This window comes from Hydra vulgaris, chromosome 03, assembly GCF_038396675.1.
Source record: "Hydra vulgaris chromosome 03, alternate assembly HydraT2T_AEP".
Taxonomy (NCBI): domain Eukaryota; kingdom Metazoa; phylum Cnidaria; class Hydrozoa; order Anthoathecata; family Hydridae; genus Hydra; species Hydra vulgaris.
The window spans coordinates 17,936,494-17,959,962 of NC_088922.1; the positions used below are offsets into that span (position 1 = coordinate 17,936,494).

Sequence of the window (23,469 nt, forward strand, 5' to 3'; positions counted from 1 at the left end):
TTAGAAGTTACTGGAATGATTAACACACAACTTAATGTGAATCAGGAAAGCAAAAAGAAGGAAGCGAATTCCAAAGAACTGATGTTCGAGGAAAAAAACTAGACAAATAAGAGTTTTTGGAGCACTTAGGAACAGCCACAAAAAAAGGATAAGACTCAATTGGATAAGGAGTAACATGAGAATGGATTTTAGTTGATGGCACAAGAGATGCTAGCTCTTTAGAGCAGTGCCCATTAAAGTATTTGTAGAAAAGAGATAGAGAAGCAACGATCTTACAATGATGTGATAATGGTTGGAGGTTGGCTGCAAGAGTAGGTCCAACTATGTTTACAATTCATTTTTGCACCTTTTCTAAAAGAGAAAGGGCATAATTGGAAGATCTGCCTCAGATATGGCAACAGTATTCCATACAAAGACAAATTTGAGATTTATAGAAATAAAGGATAGAATCCTGAGTAAGAAAGTATCAAGTACGATAAAGAGATACAACCTTAGCAGATGGTAATTTTGCAATGGATTTGATATATAATTTCCAAGAAAGATTGGAGTTAAGAAGTTAAATGATTTGGATTGTCTGGTAAGCGAGTTGGAGAGTTAATTATTTGTGTTAAAGGTTATGAAAGGTAAAAGTTGTGGGTCTTAATGTCTGCAGAGTCACTGACACTAAAGCCGAGCTATTTAGTGTGATGAGCATTGAAGTCAACAACTATGATATTGACTGAAGGATAAAGAGATAGGGCTTAGTCAATTTGATCAGAAATAGAATCAAAAAGAGTGCAGTCTTGAGATGAAGCAGAGCAATATAAAACAAAGAGAAAGGTGATAAATTGAATTAGTGCTAAATGAAAGCACACAAAAGAATAGTCTGTGTATTCAAACCTAGTTTCCCAACAAATGGGCAAATACTTATGAATGTAAATGCCCAGGCCAAGTATGTGACTATTGAAGTCTTTATGAATTAAAGAAAACTAACCATCAACACTAAGATCACAAGATGAGACAGCTAAACTCAAATGAGTCTTATAAAGAGCAATTAGGTCTGGTGAACTCAAGAGATAAGACTTAACTGAAGAAAAGTTACTTCTAAGACCATGAATGTTAGTGAATAATAGATTTAGTGAACTTGCTGATGAAAATTATTTTTTCTGCTTTCTTGTTTTTGGTATTTTAATAATTTTTGAATTTGTTAACAAAGCAATTAAAAGCAATTAAAAGGCGATTATTTTAGTTCAGATTTAGTCATGTGGCAAAAGCTTCCCCTGTATATATTTAAAAAAATGTTTCAAATATTAAATATTTTGCAACCAAACAAAAGTTGAATAAAATGCAGATTTAAAATATATTGTTAATTTTCCAGTATCAATGTCTAAAGTTTAAAAATTTTAATTTATAATTTTTATTATTTTAATATTTATTTTTATATTCTTTTTATTTAATTCATTGATATAAAAGTTTATTTATTTTTCTAAGCAAATCCTTTGCTTGAAGCATTTGGAAACTCAAAAACTCTTCGTAATTTAAACAGCAGTCGATTTGGAAAATATGTAGAGGTTCATTTTGATGCTCAGGTAATTTATATATATATGCTCATATATATACGAATAATTTTAAATGTATTCTACAAAATAGAGTGCTCAATGTTCTTAAAAGAACAGAGCAGTAATAAATTTGTGGAAAATTACTTATTAAACTTTTTCCATTTCGCACTGTGTTTCATCAACTAAGACAACAGAAATCCTGATGAGTCTTTATTGATGAAACAGTGTAAAATGAAAAAAGTATATATATATATATATATATATATATATATATATATATATATATATATATATATATATATATATATATATATATATATATATATATATATATATATATATATATATATATATATATATATATATATATATATATATATATATATATATATATGTAAATTATGTTAGTGTATTTTACAAATAGAGTGCTCAATGTTCTTAAAGAACAATAATAAATTAGTAAAAAGCACTTATCTAACTTTTTTCTTCAACTTGAAGTTTTACCATTGCTGGATCATCAGGAAGAGTTACTAAATCTCAAAAAAAATTCAATTTATAGACAAAAATATTTTACAGGAAGTTATAAATTATTATAACTAAAAATAAAAATAAAAAAAATTTTTTAATTACTATATTTTTTTGGTTAACGGGAAGTTACAGAAAGTTATTATTAAATAAATTTCTTTGGAATGGGGATAATCTAATTTGGTCATTTGTTTTTATAATTTTTTAAAAGGTATTTATTTTCATGCCTACATTTAGAAATTAATTCAGATTTTTTATTTAATAAATTTTCCTGATTTAAATGAGTAATTATTTCAAATTTTTCTTGCAATTTTTTATATATAATAACATTTTTTGGAAATGTTATTATAGGCAGGGGCAGATTTTAGAATAGACCATTATAAATTAAAATTTTTATTTATTTCTTTTAAATCCCAAATATATTTTGACAGCATAGTCTCTTTTGAATATTTTTTGTGTTTAAACGATTGTTTGTGGTTGGCATAACGTTTTTTCCATTCCCCCTCGGTTAAGACAATATATTGTTTATCAGGGTTATTTTGTGAGGAAACAATGCACTTGTAAATTACATTTTTCGAAAGGCATTTTCCATTTAGAGGGCAATCTATTTTTTGTTTACAATTTTTTTCTTTTATATGTTCATTTTTATTAATTAACGCGTAGTTGTGGCCTTTTATAATTCTTTCTAAATTTTTTGTACAACTATAACTTACTTTAATGGTATTTCTGTTAAAAATCTTATGTAATTTATTAGGGAGGAAAATGTTTGTCTACTAATTTTAGAAAAATTTTACCTATATTTGTTGAAACATTTTTGCTGTACGGGGGTTGAACCAAATTATGTTTCTATTTCTATTACGCTTTTTTGCAATTTTTTTTTTAAATTTTAGCTCGAAATTTTGAAAGCCACTTTTTTTAAGGGCATCTTCATAAACGCGTTTAGAGGAGTTAAAAATATTTTCATTAGAAGAGTTTTGGTTTAGCCTATTGTTAATTGAAATTGGAATTTGTTTTAGAATTTGAGGGGGATGGTTCGAATTCACATTAATATACAATAATTCGTCATTAGGCTTTTTGTAGGGTTTATAGAAACTTTCTGAGAGGTTAAATGTGACATCAAGAAAATTCACTATTTTTAAATTTATATTTATTTCAATTTGGAAGCCAATATTTTTAAAAACTTTACTAATATCTTTTCTAATTTTATCGAGTTGTGGCCCTGATTTTTTATGCATTATTATTAAACCGTTGTCGCGATAAAGACCTAATTGATTAATTTGAATTATTTTAGCTAGGGTATTTAAAATATATAAACCTACAAATTCGCAAATTTCTGCTCCGTCATAACTTCCCATTGTTACATCAACGCATTCGAGCGTGGTTTTTTTCTTCCACGTTTCCTTATCAAAAGTAAACGTAAATTTTTTCTGCAGTGCTTAATTATGTGGATAGTCTCCTCAGTAATTTCTAACTGGGATTTTCCAAATTCTATTGTTTTATCTAAAATTTCTGCTGTAATTGAGGGGTAAAAATCAATAATATCAAATTGTATTCATTTTTATTGTTAATTTTAGAAAACCAATCTATAACATCAGTGGTATTTTTCCACTGATGTAAACCTAATTTTTTCCGAATAGAGTTATTAATTTTGTCTAGTTTTATTTTACTAACGTGCCCTAGTTTACTTTTTGAAGGTATTAGCGGCCTACAAGGGAGTTTATTTTGAAAATTTGGTTTGTGATCTTTAAGAGAAACAAATGCTTGCACTTGTGTAACTGATTCAATTCTCGCATTTAAATTAATTTTTTGAGCAAAACAAATCACATTACTTATAAATATAAACATATATGTTTTAGTACTCTGTATGGACTCCTTGAACTTTTAGAACTGTCTCTTTTTTTTGGGGCATTTAGGCATTCAACCAAGTGCATTTAAACATTACTTTATGACACCACACTTTCATTAAATTCTTTTCTCAAACCTATTAGTGAGGTTGAGTTTTGTTTAGAAATTCTGCTTTCAATTTTACTCAACATTTTTTGATAGGATTTAAATTTAGTGAATGGAACAAGACCATGGGGCAAAAATATTAATTAAATTTTTTGGAGTCAAAACCGATCAGAAACATTGTCAGTCAAAATTTCCAAATAACTTGCAGAAGTGACTGTCACCTTGTTATGAAATGTGTAAACCAGCCTGACTGTTGGCAGTGATTGCAACCCAAATCATATTTGCTGGACATTTCCTAATAGAAAGTGCAACATACCAAGAATTAAAGCATGACTATGATGGCTAATTAATATTGAGTTTATGTGCTGCAAACTGCTTAACTTACGCTTTTTCTGAAAACATGACTTGTATCCACATTTTAATAGTTCAATCATTTTTCTAAGCAAAATTTTAGGCTTTTGCAAATTCTTTTTTTTGAAAAAGGCATGGCTATAATGCAGCATGGTACAATTAAAGACTTAAGTCCTCAGCAAGGCATCTTTGAATTGTATGTGCTCTAACATTCACACTTCAGTTGAGTAGAAACTTGTAAGCTTGAAAAATGTGTATGACTTTCAAAGCCAACAGTGTATCATGTTATTTATTTTTGAAGATAAATCTTTGTTTTCTACAGGATTTTGCTGGATTGGTCCTATCTGTTTACTTGATGCACTAAATCATGTTGTTTAGTGTTGCCAGCATACTTTGCATTTATAAGTAATTAACTATAATAGTTATAAGTGGTTGGATCTTTTTTTCCATTTTATATATATATATATATATATATATGTATAATATTTTTAGTTTTATATTATTATATGCGTATTTATACTTTGATGCTCTATTAGGCCTAACTCATTATTAGATTTCTTTTACATAAATGTTTTATCACTGCTACACAGAACAATGTCTTCAATAGTTAAAATTTATTTTTTGTAGGCTAATGTTTCTGGTGCTTTTATCTCACATTATCTTCTTGAAAAGTCTCGTATATGTCGACAAAATCCTGGTGAAAGAAACTATCATATTTTTTATCGAATGTGCACAGGAGCGCCTTGTGATATGAAAAAAGCTTTAGGGCTTTCTGAAACTGCAATGTTTAATGTGAGTACTTTTAAACTTTTAATTTTGTTTGAAAAAGTTAAAATGTTTTATATAAAAAATATTTTTACTGTATGGTAATTCTTTTATTATTTGTGTCTATAATTCCTATTATTTGTATGAGTTTTTTTTAGTATTTAAACAAAGGCTCACTGAATGAGAAAGAAATAAATGATGCAAAAGATTTTACTCTTTTGGACAATGCCATGAATGCTGTTGGAATAACATTGACACAGAAATCAGATATCTACCGGGTTACAGCAGCAGTACTGCACCTTGGCAACATAGAATTTCAAGAAAGCATAAGTGATAAGAAAGGTTTCTCACTCTTAGTCTTTTATTTGTTTTTAATTTTTAATTTTCTAAAAATTCTATTTTTTTCCTTTAACAAATTTTTGTTTAAAAATTTAAAAGGAGGATGTCAAGTTACTTCGACTTCAGAAAAGTTTGTATCAAATGCTGCAAAACTTCTTGGGATTCAAGTAGATGAACTTGTAATGGCATTATCAACAAGAATTATGATGACTGCAAAAGGAGGTGGAATGGGAACAACCTACAAGTACTATTATAATTTAAAATTTATTTCTAAAAAATTTTTTGTTTTATAAATGGAAATGCATCATGAATTATTAAGGGTTTTTTAAATTATTTTGAACAAAAATCAAAAAAATTGTCTTATTTATAAGAATATATATATATATATATATATATACATATATATATATATATATATATATATATATATATATATATATATATATATATATATATATATATATATATATATATATATTCTTATAAGTAAGACAATTTTTTTAATTTTTGTTAAAATCATTTATTTTATAAATACATGTTTCATTTATTTTATAAATACATGTTTCATTAGTAGCCATCATTAGTTAAATTATATTAAAATGCTTAAATCAAATTAGTAAAATAAAGTAAAATTAATAGAGACTTTATAAAAAAAATGCAATTAAATAATGTAACAAATGTTTTAAAAAAGATAAAAGAACCGGTAATGTTGAAAGGTACTAGATTGAAATTGTCATTTTTACATGACTCATTTGTTTATTAATAGTGGGTTTTTCCCACTCTATGTACATGCTTTCTTTGAGTTTTAATATAAATTTGTTGGAGGCTGAATCCAAAATTGAAAAATTAGCATGATTAAAACTATTAAAACAGCTTTCATTTGAATGAATATGTTTATAATTGTGTGAGTTTTTATCCCTTTTTTGGTGCTCGATTATTTGTGTCTTTAAATGGCGAGTAGTTTCGCCAATATAACAGGATTTACAGCCTGCACATTCAAATTTATAGACAACGAATGAATTAAAGTCTGTAGGAAAGGGATCTTTTGCGGAAAATTTTTTTGAAATTTTAAAGTAAGTAAAAACCAATCTTACGGTGAGTGATTTACAATATCTTTTAATGATTGCGTATAGTCTTTGTTTAGTTAAATCAGATATTTTTCCAATATAAGGAAGTTTAAAATATTGATAATTTTGTAGTTTTTCCGAACGTGATGAAGTGTCGATATTGGTGTTGTTAATATAAGAGCTATGGATTTTCTTAATCAACCCGTGTACCCGTCTTGGTTGATTAAGAAAATCCATAGCTCTTATATTAAAACACCAATATCCACACTTCATCATTATTATAAGATCTCTATTAATTTAACTTAATTTTAAGCATTTGTTATATTATTTAATTGCATTTTTATTGTATTTTTTATTATAAGGTCTCTATTAATTTAACTTTATTTTACTAATTTGATTTAAGCATTTTAATATATTTTAACTGATGATGACTATGATATAGTCTATGATATATATATATATATATATATATATATATATATATATATATATATATATATATTTATATATATATATATATATATATATATATATATATATATATATATATATATATATATATATATATATATATATATATATATATATATACAGTATCGGACAAAACGAGTGCAACCAAATAATGCTAATTTAGTTTCTTTATATAAAAGTGCTGCATTTTATCAATTTAGAAAAATAACTATGTAACTGTTTAGAGACAAAGTTCTTCAAGTTTTATTCATCACAAAGTTCATTATTTATACACGAAAATTAATAAATTAATCAAAAGTATTAAAAAAAGTTGATTTCCTTCTGGACAAAACAAGTGCAACTTGACAAAAACGACCAAGCTGTATTTCGCTATCAATATTTCGTGGCGAATCCTTTGTTGTCGATCACAGCCTTGCATCTTCGAGGCATAGATTCGATCAGGTGATCAATGAAACTTTGTGGAATCGCTGCCCAGGTCTTTTGGATTTGTTCAAACAGTTGATCCTTATTACGAACACCTTCACGATTAATTCTGCGGTTGACGATCTCCCACAGGTTCTCGATAGAGTTGAGATCCGGAGATTGAGGCGGCCAATCCATCACCGATAGGTGGTTGTCTTGAAATCACTGCTTGACTACTTTTGCAGTGTGTTTCGGATTGTTTTCTTTCTGAAAAACCCATTTTATTGGAATATTCCATTTAGCATGAGGTAACATAACATCTTTCAGGATATTTTTATACATGAAACAGTCCATTATTCCATCGTTTCGATGTATTGGACCTAGACCGTTAGCAGAAAAACACCGCCAGACCATTGCCTCCACCATGCTTCACTGTCTTATGGCAGTAACGTAAATTGAGGCGTTTTCCCATAAAAATAAATAATCACGCTTCTCAAGGCTTACTGTGTAACATTTACTTTGTGATGATACAATAATGCTCTGTGGAACACAACGTCTTGGTTGGATGTGAACTGTATTGATGTAATGAAACACTTGTTGTATTTCACTTCCTGTATTGATGTTCTTCGATAAAACACTTTGATAAAACTCACTTCGATAAACTGTCTTGATAATACTGACTGATTGACTTCCATATACTGACTGAATTACATGTCGATTTACATGTCTCTTATATAGTAAAATGAACCTGTGTGAACCTGTTCTGGAAGATTCTAGATGCTTCTTTTCGATGCTTCTGGATGCGTCTGGATGCTTCTAAATGTTTCTGGATATTTCTGGATGCTACTGGATGCTTCCAGATACTCTTCTGGAAACTTCTGAAGCTTCTGCATGCTTCTGGAAATTTCTGGAAACTTCTGGATACTTCCTTTAATTATTAAAAAACTTCCGTGGCGTTGACACGGACCAGACTTAAGAAAATGAAACAAACCAAAAAAGTTGCACTTGTTTTGTCCGCAGCAAAATGGCACTTGTCAACGAAATTCTGCCTGTGTACTGTCACCTGTCAGCTGATTGCTCATGTCATGGCATGCTATGACTTCAGACTCCTGAACTGTTTGCTGTGGTAGTATAGTTCGTTTCGTTTTTAAGACATGTAAAATTAGGAACACTTTTTAGCATTGTTCGATGTTGGTTGCAAATGTTTTGTCCAATACTGTATATATATATATATATATATATATATATATATATATATATATATATATATATATATATATATAATATATATATATATATATATATATATATATATATATATATATATATATATATATATATATATATATATATATATATATATATATATATATATATATTTATATATATATATATATATATATAGATATATATTAGTGGAAGTCATTTTAAGGAAATTTTAAAATTTAAAATACCATATCCTCTAGATTTAGGGCAAATATTAAAAAAATAAATTGCAAAACAAGCTTAACAGGGCCATTCAATCCTTACCCACTAAGCATTTTTTTTTTAAATAAATCTAAAAAACCATCAAAAAACAGCCAGTTTCACTGGGCGACAGGGAAAATTTAATGATTTTTTTTTTCTAGGATGTTTGTGTTTACCCATATATTTAAGTAAAAATACATGGTTTAAAAAAAAAATTTTTTTGTATTTGTTTGTTTGAATGTTTTCCAGGTGTCTGAATGCACACCGAACTTTCTCAACAGTTAGCAATGTGTTCTGTTTACCTTCCTTATTATTTTAACAGTGAACAAATTGCTGCATCATGTAAATGGCTCTTTCTGAATGATCATTTACCACAATTAAAGACTTGGCATATTACTGAAAGTTTTAGATACGGATTGAGTATACCAATACGCAAGAAGAAGTGAAAGCCAATCTTTTATTATTTGTTCCTCTAATCCAATTCTATCAAACATAAGATATGAAAACTCATCAATCATCAGAGCAAGGAAAGAAGGGTGTTCACTAATTTCTATTCCCATTTTTATTTTATCTTTAGTATCTATTTTTGGTTTGTTTTCAGTTTTATACCAGGTTGAAATTGGCATTTTATAAGTTAGAACAACTTGTGCAATATTTGCTTTCTTCATAAATGACACATTATCATCTAATAGGGCAAGAGGAATCATTGTTGAATCTAAATACCAACTATGTTTGTATAAAGAGTTTAAAACTGCATCAACAGCATTTGTTTTGGCGCAAAGTTTACAGTACTGGTGCATCTGGTGTATTGCTTTTGTATCAAGAATAGGAGTTCTTATAGCGTCATTAGCCTGTAAAAACCATTTGACATAAAAGAAAACTGAAATTAACTTATTATCTTAATTTCTGTTTTGAGTGTATTGTTCTGATTTACAAACTCAAGTTGGTTAGAAAGAGGCTGTAACTTTAGATAGTATAATCCTTTGGACAGAAACCTAGCATGATAAACTGCTCTGGGTTTTTTTACTAATTTAAAAAATCAAGTTTTAAAATAGTTATTTAAAAGGAATTTACTATTACAACAAATGGAACAAATAAGTTGTACTTTGGGCTATTTTAGCCTGTTCTTGTTAGACTCAGAACTTTGTTGTTTCATTTCACACACATAATTATTGTTTTTTTAATAAAGATCAATAGATTGTATTTTGGACATCTTTTACTAAAATATCTATATGTTTTTTACATTTATATTTGTGGTGATTTCAATACACTACATTCATGTCTCCTGAGTGGGCGGCTATGTTGAATAGTGAACCACAATTTTTTCCATAATAGAAGTTAAACTTTATTGGAAATCAACATTAATAATAAAAAATATATGTTCTAGATAATAAGTTACAATCCTTTGTCAGTTACACAATTAAATTATCAAATATTGTAATTTTTTCAATTACAAAGACAAAAAAATTTTTTTTTTTTTAAAACTATAATAATATGTACTTTTACTCAAATATATGGGTAAAAACAAACATCCTAGGCAAAAAAAATTACAAATTTTTATCAGTAAACTTCCCCCCTTGGTGTAGTTAAGGCGATTTACAAATTATTCGAATTCTTTTATTTGAAATTAGCATAATTTTATCAGCGTATTATGTCTGAACAAGAGCTTAAGATGTTTTAATGTTTTTTCCTTCAGGTTTTTTTAATATTTAAAGAAACTTTTTATATATAATTTTCAAAACCTTTATACTACCCCTAATAGATAATCTAAAGAACACCATTTTGGAGTCTTTAGATCAATTTCGCTCATCGGCACAAATTTAGTTAAAATCTTTTGAAAAATTGCCTTAACCCACTATAGATCCTAGTTTTAATTGGTTCTGATGTATATTAACTATAAATAGTTGTCAAAATACAATATTTCTATCAGTTTTCACAAAAAATACTAGAACTCCGACCAACAAAGAGCTTATAATTACGGAAAATTTACAATAAACGATCAGAACAGATCATATTATTATGATGTTCATTTCACCTAAAAAACGTCTTTATTTAAAATCTCACTCAAATTTGGACACGCAATTGTGATTTTAGGAAGATTTTCTTTAAAAAAAAGAATCTTTGGTCTGGGTTTTTTTCCTACAAACATTTATATTTTATGATACTGCAAAATTTATCAAAATTTTTTTCGTCTTTTCATAATTCACAGACCTGATCATTTTACAAGAAAATGTCATAGTCAACAAAATGTCATACAAGCGGTATAATATTTTAAAGTTGCCTTAACTACACCGAGCCCTAAATGAGTAATATTGGCTGTTTTTGATGGTTTTTGAAATTTAGGTAAAAATTGAGTGGTCCTGTTGAGCTCAAATTTTTTGTGAGTTATTTTTTTAATATATGGTATTTTAAGTTTGAAATTTTCCTCAAAATGACTACTCCTAATATATATATATATATATATATATATAAATATATATATATATATATATATATACATACATACATATATATATATATATATATATATATATATATATATATATACATATATATATATATATATATATATATATATATATATATATATATATATATATATATATATATATATATATATATATATGTATTATATTTATTATATAAAAATTTTTAAAAAATTCCAAAATATTGAGATTTACCTTGCGCTCAAAGCCAAATAATTTAGGAACAATTTGGGGCATTTTTTGAGGTATTTTGCCACTTGAGAACAAGGTAAATGTCAATATTTTTGTAATCATATTTTTTCTATATTTGCCCCAAATTTGGCCCCTTGTGTATTTGGGTTTTGAAAATTTTAATTTTTTAACACCCCTAATTTATATATATATATATATATATATATATATATATATATATATATATATATATATATATATATATATATATATATATATATGTATATATATATATATATATATATATATATATATATATATATATATATATATATATATATATATATATATGTATATATATATATATATATATATATATATATATATATGTATGTATATATATATATATGTATATATATAACATAGTTTTATATTTAAGAATTCCACTGAAACCAGAACAAGCTGCTGCTGGAAGAGATGCTCTTGCTAAATCTATTTATTCTAAGCTTTTTGACTACATAGTTGGATGTGTGAACCAGTGTTTTCCTTACCAATCATCACAGAGCTATATTGGTGTTCTTGATATTGCTGGTTTTGGTATGTTTTATGGAATTTCAATGTAATTAATTGTAATTAATAATTGTACTGCTTTAGGGAGAGCGAGGCAACATGATTGCATTTTTGCGTGTGTGTAAAAGTATATGTTTTAAGTTAAGTAAAATAAATAATAAGTTCATGGTTCTTAATAAGTATTCATGATACTTATCAGTAAATAATTCATTATGCTTAAGAACTTTTTTAGCTTATACCTTTTGGTTAAAGATTATTTTACTAGAAAGTCTTAATTTTGAAATTTTGTTTCATAGTTTCAAATTAGAAATATTCATGGTTATTACTACTGTTTCAGAAACAAAGTGATTTATTAAAGTTAAACAACATGCTTCTTGGCACCATTTTTTTATACTCATTCTATTCCACATTTATAATGAAACTTTAGATAAAAGTCATTTAAAAAAGTAAAAGTAAAAAGTTTCTTTTCAGAATAATACAGAATACATCAATATTATATTATTTATTGCATTTTTTCTAATTTTTTTTTTATTCAATTAATTTTGTTGATCTTACATTCTCTAAAGCTTAAAACCTAAAGCTTAAGCAGATGTATACCATGAAATTATTTATTCATTTAAAAACAATATTTTTAAATTTGTAATTTTAGAATTTTTTGAAGTTAACAGTTTTGAACAGTTGTGTATCAATTACTGCAATGAAAAACTTCAACAATTTTTTAATCAACGAATTCTAAAAGAAGTATGTTTACAATTTTATTTTTTTCATATTTTGTATGCATTTTGAAGCCAAACAACAATAACATTTTCTCTCTATTATTTTTAATACTTTTAGTTGTATTAAAAAAATTTTAATACTTTTAGCTGTATTAAAAATATCTCGAAAAAGTAAGTATAAAAAGTAAAAACAATTAAGTTAGTTGTTTCTCCCCCTGCCTCAAAACCCAAACATCTATCTTCATTCTTCACCTTCACAAAAGTCTTACCACTCATTTTATATTTTCTAATGATTTTTATTTTTTATTCTATGATACTATCTACTGTTTTTTATTATCATATCTCCCAGGTCTATGTAACTGGACAGTTCCATTGGTCACTTTTTACAATCATTGTGTCACATAAACAAAAAAATTTTGATACTTTTGGTTGTAATAACAATAGAACATCTTGAAAAAATAAGAGTAGTATAAAAAGTGAAAACAACTTAGTTGTTTCTCCCCCTGCCCCCTCCCTGAGCATCTAACTTCGTTGTTCACCTTCTACATTAGTATAGAAAGTGAAAACAACTTAAAATCACAGTAGTAATTAGTAGTATGAATATAAAATAATTATGTTAAAAACTTGAAAAAATTTGTCAAAGTAGTATGGACATTCAAGTATCATGGAAACAATTTGAAAAGGAGTCATCCACAAATTTGTTGCATCACATAATGATGGGAGGAGTATGCCAAAGTAACTAACTTCATACAAAAGTACTAACTTCATACCAAAGTAACTAACTTCACACAACAAATAGTCAGAAAGTAACACCATTTTGACTTAATTTTTTTTACAAACAAAACACAGAGAAACTCCATTATGTCACAACTACTTTTGAATGTCTACTATGATTTTTACTTATTGTTGCAAATGATAAGGTTGAGTGGTTATTAAGTAAACTTAATAAGACAAATACAACTACTTTTGAATGTCTACTATGATTTTTACTTATTGTTGCAAATGATAAGGTTGAGTGGTTATTAAGTACACTTTTAATTACTTTATCTATTAATGCATTTAAAAATTACAAGAAGTTCAATTAACCAATTCTTAAAAAATAAGTTGTTAAAGTACTATTGTACTGACAAATAAGTACCATTTGTACTGACAAATAAGTACCATTTTGTACTGACAAATAAGTACCATTTGTACTGACAAATAAGTACCATTTGTACTGACAAATAAGTACCATTTTGTACTGACAAATAAGTACCATTTGTACTGACAAATAAGTACCATTTGTACTGACAAATAAGTACCATTTGTACTGACAAATAAGTACCATTTTGTACTGACAAATAAGTACCATTTGTACTGACAAATAAGTACCATTTTGTACTGACAAATAAGTACCATTTGTACTGACAAATAAGTACCATTTGTACTGACAAATAAGTACCATTTGTACTGACAAATAAGTACCATTTGTACTGACAAATAAGTACCATTTGTACTGACAAATAAGTACCATTTTGTACTGACAAATAAGTACCATTTGTACTGACAAATAAGTACCATTTTGTACAAAATTGTTTCTAATTAGCTCAATAATATTTTATTTAAGATGTGTTTTTTATTTTTAACCTTAAAAACAGTATAAAACAACAATAAAAAAGGTAATATGGTGGTAATAGTAATTAATATATAATATCAAAGTAATTTTTCATCTTATGTTAAATTTACTAGATCCACCTGATAATTGTAAGGCTAAATTAAATTCATTTTTAAATCAGATAATAAGCATAAACACTGTTAATATTTATTATCCTTTGGTTTACAAAGACTCCAATAGTCACATGCTGGGCTTAGTCATACACTTACATTTCAATTTATGTATTTAACATAAATTGAAAATTCTCTGAATATTCTTTTTTGTGCTTTTGTTTAGTACCTCTTTTTCGCCTTTCTTTTTGCTTTTCATTTTCCTTCATTTTCCTAAGACTGCACTCTTTTCAATGTTGTTTCTGATCATATTGGAAAAGCAATTTCTTATTGTCCCTCAACCAACATTGTTGTCATTGATGCCTATAATGCTTGACACACTGAATGGTTTGAGTATCACCGACGCTAAGCCTGCTGACTCTAAAGCTTAAATTTTTTGTCTTTTTCAATCTCTTACTAAGAGAGTTAACTTTTTCGCTCATTTTCTAGACACCCCTAATAAAGAACCTTCAATCCTTGATTTATGTTTTATTTCTGACCCTAGCTTTTTTTAGTTTATTTAGGTTGTTGTTAATTTTATTATTATATTTATATGTATAATTATATTATTATTTGAGGGTTGTCCCAGAATTACCTAGCCTAACAAAGAAAACATAAAAATTTTGGAAAAAAAAAACCATGGCTGAAAGGCTTAACCTTTGAAAGCTTAGCTGTGAAATTTATTTCTTTTTCTTTTTCAGATTAACAACCATTAATAGTGAACGTTTTCAGTAAATTTTTAATGGTTATGGTTATGTCATTCAATATTTTTATTTAAAAGGTTTCAGTCCAACCGATATCAAAAGTGAACTAGATTCTACTCTAGGGGAGTCTGCTCCCTCAGAGTTTAAAAGAGGTTGTATGATCTGTCAAGATAAAACAAAAAAGTGAAAATTTGAAACATGAAAAAGCTGTGCGTACAATGGGTGCTGCATTTACTCACAATCACAAAAATAACATTGTGAAGATGTTTTGATGAATTGTTTGGTGACGTTTCACAAAAATAAGGCCAAGTTTTTGCGTCAATGGATGAAACATGGGTTAATCGTTTCACTCCTGAAACAAAAGAGCAGTCGAAGCAATAGACCAAATGGGGAGAATCGGCTCCGAAGAAGGTAAAAACAACTTCATCGGCTGAAAAAGTTATGGGGTCAGTTTTTTGGGATGCGTGTAGGATAATTTTCATTAATTATCTTCAAGAAGGAAAAACCATCAACTGCGCATATTATGCAAGTTTATTGCAGCGTTTGAGTGAAGAAATCAAGGAAAAACATCCATATTTGGCAAAGAAGAAAGTGTTGTTTCATCAAGACAATGCACCGGTTCACACATCTGTTATTGCCATGGCTAAAATTAATGAATTAAAGTTTGAATTGTTTCCTCACGCACCCTATTCACTAGATTTAGCCCCCTCAGATTATTTTCTGTTTCTAAACTTGAAAAAATAGCCTGGCGGGACAAGATTTTTTACAAATGAAGAGTTAGAGTCTGGAGTTGATGGCTATTTTGCAGAGTTTGATGGCTCAACAAGGTATCGAAGCAATTGAAAATCACTGGAAAAAGTGTATCGAGCTGAAAGGGGAGACATTTTGAGAAATAAAAATAAATTTTTTCAAAATTTTTGTGTTTTTTTTGTTAGGCTAGGTACAACCTCGTTTATGTAAATAATTGTTTATATATATAATTGTTATTATATATATATATATATATATATATATATATATATATATATATATATATATATATATATATATATATATATATATATAATTTAAAAAGAAATATTACTTTAATATTACTAATTTAAGAAATAATTAAAAATAAAATGAACTTTCCTCTTTCTAATAACTTTTTTTTTTAAATCAAGGAACAAGCGTTATATGATAAGGAAGGACTTGGTGTTAAGAATGTGTCCTACGCTGACAATCAAGACTGTATAGGTATTTCAAACACAACTTTTTAGTTAAAAGAAATAAAAAAGACATTTTAGAAAGTTTTTGTATTATAGAATACATTCTGTCATCTTTTTTTTTTATCGCCATCTTATGTCCAAAATATAATTATAACTTAACAAAATGTTTTAGAAATGACAATTTTAAAAATAAAATTTTTTTAATATTGGAAGTTACTTCAGTATATTGTTGGAGGTACATGTTGTTATTTATTGCCTTTTTTTTTAAACTTGAAAACATTTATAAAGATTAAAAAATTTTGTTGTAAATTTTTAAAAAGATTTATAATTATTTAAAAATCTAGAACTCTTTGAAATGAAAACCATTGGAATAATGGACATGTTAGATGAAGAAATGAAGTTCCCTTCACCAAGTGACGTACACTTTACAAACGAAGTTCATGCTAAACAAAGCAAGCATTTTAGGCTTGCGGTAAGGACCTTAATTTAAATAATATATTTTATTTTGTTGGTTTTAGTTAGGGACAAACAAAAAGTATTAAATTTTGATATTAAGAATATGGGAAGCTAATACATAATTTGGTAAAGTCATGGTGCTATTGTTTCAACTTTTATAGGACTACATTAAACAGTGGTCAAAAATGGTGGACAAAATGAAAAAATCTATTGGGAATAAAAGTGTTTTACAATTTTTCAAAAGTAAAAAAAAAATACATAAGACAAAAGGTTATTATCATTATTTTTACAAGATTTTTTAAAACTTTGAAAGGTTGATTAAACAACCTTTCAAAGTTTTAAAAAATTTTGTAAAAAAAATGTTTATAACGCATAGTTCGATTTTTCAAATACATTTGAAATAAATGCACTTATATAGTTCAAAATGAAAAAAAAATTTATATACTAAAAAATTGAATTAAAAAAGTTAAATTTATTTACTTCAACATTTTTTAAAATGTTTTTGAACAAAACTTTCTTCTTTCTTTTCAAAAAATTAAATGAAAAAGTCAGTTAAATGCACAAACAAAGTCTCATAGATTTTTGATCTTAATCCAACATCAAACTAGAGATTAGGTACTAAACCATATTTTATTAGGTAACTACATATTGTTGCCATTAATTTGGTATGCCACATATTTTTACCAATTACCCAGTTTCGAGTTATTTGTGGTTATGAAAACAGTTTTAATCATTCTTTAGGCATAATACACAAGAAATTTTATTCAAATTTTTAAGAAGACTAAAAACATAAACGCTTAAATTTTTATTTCCATATTTTATATAAACAAAGTATTAACAATGTCATTTTTATGAACTTTCAAGTATGTTATTTTACTATGTCCTATCTTCACACACAACTTGCATTTCATTTGTTTCGTTGCTCGATTACTAAGGGTTCAATTCCCATCTAGAGTTTTTAAAAGCAATCTTCCAAGTTCTGCAATTGATTGATTTATTTTTTTTAAATATTTTTCCTATGATTATTCTAAGTTGTTTGCCTACATATTAGAGATAGGAATCGAACCCTTTTTTTAAAGTTTGGGTCCGGTTCGGTTATATCAAATGTTCGAGTTCGGTTCAGTTCGGTCTTAAGCACAGTTCGGGTTCAAAACAACTGTTTTTTTATTAGTTACAAAGCTTTACATATTTACAATGATAAAACACAAATAAATTAAAGTAATATTAAGTAGTTAAGGCATTGCAAATAACTTGAAATAATTTGCAATGCTTTTATACTGTAGCTTCAAAAGTTCAAAAAACAATGCAGTTGCTAATAGCTGCAGTTAAAGTGCACAAAAAATTAAAGCAGTAACTTTCTGAACACAGATAGCGGTAGTTTATGTAGCCTACTGTCAGTCTAGTAATCAGGGCTGCATGTTGTATTTGAGAAATATCAGCATTTCCAATGTTTCTGGGTTTAGGCAAGCCCTGCACTCACTCATCATCACCCCACACACTGAAAACACTCTTTCACTGGCAGTACTTGTAGCAGGAACAGCCAACAACTTTCTACCAATCAATGCCATCGTTGGAAACTTATGTTCATGGTCATTGTCTTTCCAGAATTGCAATGCATCACACGCTGTCATGGGCAGTGCCAAGTATTTGTCAAGTTCATGTCTTGTGTCATTACTGTCGGTGTTAGAGAATGGAGTGGCAGCTGTTTTAAAGTCTGCCAGCAAATCATACAATTCAGGGTCAGCTTTATTCTTCTTTGAAGGAGGCAGCTGATTTGAATGACTGTATTTACTAAAGCCGTCTATATCTGTATTGTCTGAGTCCTTTCGTATCACCTGATTTAGTGAAGAAAAAATAATTTTGTCCACCATACTACGCATCTCTCAATAAACAAAATTGCGATCTTCTGTGTTGACAAAAGACAAGTATTTGTAAGAAGGAACAATAAGTATTGATAGCTTGTAAAAAGGATGAATAATATACTTTTCATGGACGGAAAAGCTGCCTTCAAATCACGCATACTGTCACTGTCTGAACCATTGATCTTACAGACTGACCGAAGACAAAATAGCATTGGCCATACATCAAGGGACGTTGGCACATTGTCATGTGACAATTGTAAAAATTACTTAAAATTTTAGCTTAGTTTTTAAAGAAATAATAACTTATGCTTTAAATAATTTTGATTTAAACAAATTGTTTATAAAAAGATTTTAAAATAAAATATATTTTAAAAGTAATTATTACTTACTAAAATTACTAACTCATTTTCTTCCAACACTTAAAATTAGAGATAGAGCAAAATAGTTCTAAGCTTGTGGTATGTCATGCATTAGGTTATGTATTATGTTATGTATCGTGTTATGTATTGTAGTGATGTGCGAATTGCAAAATTTTCACTTTTTCAAGCCTTAATTTGGCTTGGTTAGGGTAAGGACAGTTGGTTTGATTCGGTTTGTTCCCAACAGTTTTAAAGTTCGGGTTCGGTTCGGTTTGGTAACAACTAAAGTTCAGGTTCAGTTCGGTTCTGTTGAAGATAAGGTTCTAGTTCGGTTCATTCGGTTCGGGTTCGGTTCATTTCCCATCTCTACTACATACTTTCCTTACTCCATGATTTAAGGCCTGTGTTGTTATTTAACTCAATTAGCTCCTAACTATGTCCTAATAGCTTAAAAATAGTCAGTATCAAACTAACTAAATGGAGCATCTCATAATAGAAAAAGAATTTCTTTCTCCTTACATGTGTCTTTATATTTCTTTATGTTAATTTCCTGACTAGATAATATAGCATAAATAATAATAGACAACAAGAGACCATACTACTCAATTAATATTCTGTCATGTTGATTTGAAATGTAGTTAGTAATCAGTGTTTTATTTTTCTCATTGTAAAGATGACTTCTAACTACATTGCCAGTTGTAGTACTACCCCCTTGACCTGATGAATCTGAAAAATTCCAATTGATTTCTATTGGACTTGCTGTTTGCCTATGATAAACATCATAATCTTTTGACTTTTTAGTTAAAGAACCATCTTCTTGAATTTAGTCCAAAAATATCTGTTCCATGGTTTCAAAGTCTCTATTTATAATGAATCTATGTTCAATTATATTTCCACATTGTTCCTACACCTCCAAGGTGCTGATATATATTTAAAGCTTTCCTGTCCAAACTGTTAGCAACAATGTTTACTTTGATATTCAAGTATTGTCCATTGAAGATAATAATGAAACCATCCTCTTTTATGGTTTTGATATCTACATTAAAAAAATTCAAAGACTGTGCATTCTCATAAGATTCTTTTTCCATTTGGATTATCAGAGGCCTCTGTAAAAAATCTGAATTAGGAATTTTAGTTCCCATAATAAGTTGTTTCCATCAGCATTAGAGTTTAAAAGTTTCAGACGGCAAAACATTACCATGGTTATATTATTAGTATTTACATCCTCATAACCGAATTTAGTTTCCAAAACTAAATTTGTTCCTTCAGATGTGATATGGACATTTTCGAGCTTAAGAATTTGGGATACTATGATTTTGGTAGACTCTGTAAAGGTAGAGTAAACTCCAATATATGGTTCAGGCGGGTTACCAGAGGAGTGATAGAATTTTTAAAGTCTTGAACTTTTTTCATTTTTTAAACATCCGTACTGTTAGCTCTTAGCATTTTCTTCCGCTTTCTGTATGCTGATCGACACAGCAGTAAATCACAGCAGATTGCATCAGCTGTCACATTTGTTATTTGGGTAGTTTTGACACAACTATAAGACAAACATTTAGATAATAGGAAATCACAAACTTTTTTTGGATCAATATTCTGGATTATTCTTGATATTATTTAATTATCGTGTCATCTTATTATTTAATTTATTTATATGTTTGAAGTTTGTGTTTACCTCCGCTTTTCCAAGCTTTATGTGAGTTTCAGTGTTTAATGTTTATTCTTATTTTAAAATCTATAATTCTATTTTAGAAAGTTCAAAGCTATTTGAAAATGATTGCATGGTTAAATATTTTTAATTATTAATCGATGTTATATAATGTGTTTATATGGCTTTTTAATGTTAATTTTTGAGGTTTTTATTTCAGTATAAGTTATTGCTATAATTTTTTAACAGGAGGGTTTATAAAAAAGTGCTGCTCTGGGCAGTCTGCCTATAAATCTGAGGCAATTCTAACTTCTCAAATTTAGTTTAGAATTATTTTATGTTTATAACTATAACAATAATAATAATAATAATAATAATAATTAGTCTTAAACATTTTTAGTATTTTGTATATATAAAAAATATTTTTTAATTTTACTTCTTAAATGCCACTTAGAGCTTTATATTTTGTAAATAATTAAATTATTGATGCGTAATAGCAGTGTGAATTTGTATGAATTTTGCAGTTTATATTATAAAAATATCAATATTTGAATTTTAAAATGGTAAAATATATTTTTTTAAAGATCCCAAGAAAGTCTCCACTACCTATTCACAGAAATGTTAAAGACGATGCTGGCTTCTTGATTCGCCACTTTGCTGGTGCAGTCTGTTACCAAACGGTATGTTTAGCTTTTTTTATTTGCATTCATTTATTTATTCTTCAATCTATTATAGGCCTTCACTTTTGCTCCATTTTTTAAAATATACAAAAGGGCTTTAGTATGCAGCAGACACCTATTTCTTTAAAAAAAATTATTTTATTTTGGGATAAAATATTGTCCATGGCATTTCCACAAAAATCTTCACAATGGCACTTCTCCACAGAAACAAAATATCAATAAACAGTTATTATCAATGATAATAATTTCATTTTAGTAATAATAATTATTATTATTAATAAACAATATAACAGTTAATCTATTTAAATAGTTTTGCTACTAATGGTTTTTGTTGAGAGTGTTTTTTCTTGCGTATTTTATCAATATTGATTTTAAAAAAGTTATGTTTAAAACAGTTAACAATTCTGATTTTCCATGTTCTCAATTTTAAGTTAAAGTTTTCATTAGAACTTATTAAATATAAATAAAAACATCATTAGTAAATGTAAAATATCTTGTAACATTAGAGAAATATCCTGTAACATGGCTTTGTTGTCCTTTAAAATAACTTGAAATGACCAATAGTCCTATTTAAAGTATGATCTGAAAGGACAAGAGGTTGGTTTGTATGTTTTCCTTATTCTTTCTATTCTTGACTTGAAATAGCATTGATGCAAACTGGAACTCTAACAGCATTATTGTTTCACGTCACTTTGATGTAATAAGAGAATAAGTGGTCATAAAGAATTTTTTTTTTGTCAAAGACTTCTTCGTTTAACACTTAAAATCTCAATCATTGAAGCAAGAAAGCTGTTTTGTTGATCTTTATTTTGCATTTTGTTAAAGTACAAAAGTAAAAACTCCCTCTCTTCCGCAGTCATTTTCTGAAAACACATGTAATACTTGCAATTACATAGAAAGCCTGTCACATACGAAGATAATTGTTTATTTCTATCTTGTTCCCACTTTAGACCAAGTTTTTTTTATTCGGAATTTCTGTAATATCTGGATTTGGACATTTATCCCTCTTTTCAATAATGATAAAAAAATTATTTTTTGGTAAAAATAAATTTAATTGACTGTTATGCAAATAGTTGTAAACAGCCCTTCTATACACCGCAAAGGATTTATGTGTGTATATATCATTTATGTATTTTATTACCCATATGTCTTATTTATTAAGTTATTTTTAAATATTTGTTTAATAATTTTTTATTATAGGCTGGGTTTTTAGAAAAAAACAACGATGCATTACATGATAATTTAGAACAGTTACTGCTGGAGTCTTCTGATCCATTCATAAAAAGTTTATTTCCAATATCTAAAGTAAACAATACGAAAAGCAAAAAACTTACATTTGAAAGTGTTGGAATGAAATTTAGGGTAGGTTTACATTTAAAAGTGTTGGAATGAAATTTAGGTTAGGTTTACAATTGAAAGTGTTTGAATGAAATTTAGGGTAGGTTTACAGTAGGGTTGGTTTAAATTTGAAAGTGTTAAAAAAGATGATTGTTTTTATGATTTTGTTTAAAATTTAGTTGTTTATTAATTTAGAATCAACTTACATTGTTAATTGAAAAGTTACGATCAACTGTAAGTTGTTTTGAAGTTAAAGTTTGTTTTTTTGAATGTTTTTTTACCATATTTTTTGTCATTGAAAATAGATCTATTTTGCTTGTTAGTATTATCGTTAATATTGTTGCTAATGTAATTGTTTAGCTGAGTCTTATTTTTCAATTTTTTGAAGATGGCATCTTTTATTCTTTATCTTTAAAAATTCTAAAAATTCGAAATATATAAATAAAAATTTTGTTTATTATCTAAAATCTTTCTTTAAAAATGCCTTCTGTAAAAATAACCTCTTTAAAAATATTGTCCTTAAAAATACCCTCTTAAAAAATGTTCTCTGTAAAAATAAACTCTTTAAATATATTCTCTGTAAAAATTGTCTCTTTAAAAATGTCCTTTTTTAACCTTTCTTCTGTTAAATGCCCTATGTTAAAATGCCCTCT

At 27.3% G+C, this 23,469-nt stretch overlaps 1 protein-coding gene across 1 annotated transcript in view; it reads left to right on the top strand.

The window, feature by feature from the left end:
• The window catches only part of LOC100212477 (unconventional myosin-VI), a 65,600-nt gene that overhangs the window by 21,701 nt on the left and 20,430 nt on the right, over nt 1–23,469 (top strand). The window contains exons 9-19 of the mRNA XM_065792530.1: nt 1,471–1,568; nt 4,992–5,156; nt 5,288–5,471; nt 5,568–5,712; nt 11,972–12,129; nt 12,752–12,843; nt 16,429–16,501; nt 16,818–16,945; nt 21,383–21,478; nt 22,679–22,840; nt 23,012–23,050. Of these exons, the coding sequence (XP_065648602.1) occupies nt 1,471–1,568; nt 4,992–5,156; nt 5,288–5,471; nt 5,568–5,712; nt 11,972–12,129; nt 12,752–12,843; nt 16,429–16,501; nt 16,818–16,945; nt 21,383–21,478; nt 22,679–22,840; nt 23,012–23,050 (1,340 nt within the window). The remainder of the gene's footprint in view (nt 1–1,470; nt 1,569–4,991; nt 5,157–5,287; nt 5,472–5,567; nt 5,713–11,971; nt 12,130–12,751; nt 12,844–16,428; nt 16,502–16,817; nt 16,946–21,382; nt 21,479–22,678; nt 22,841–23,011; nt 23,051–23,469) is intronic.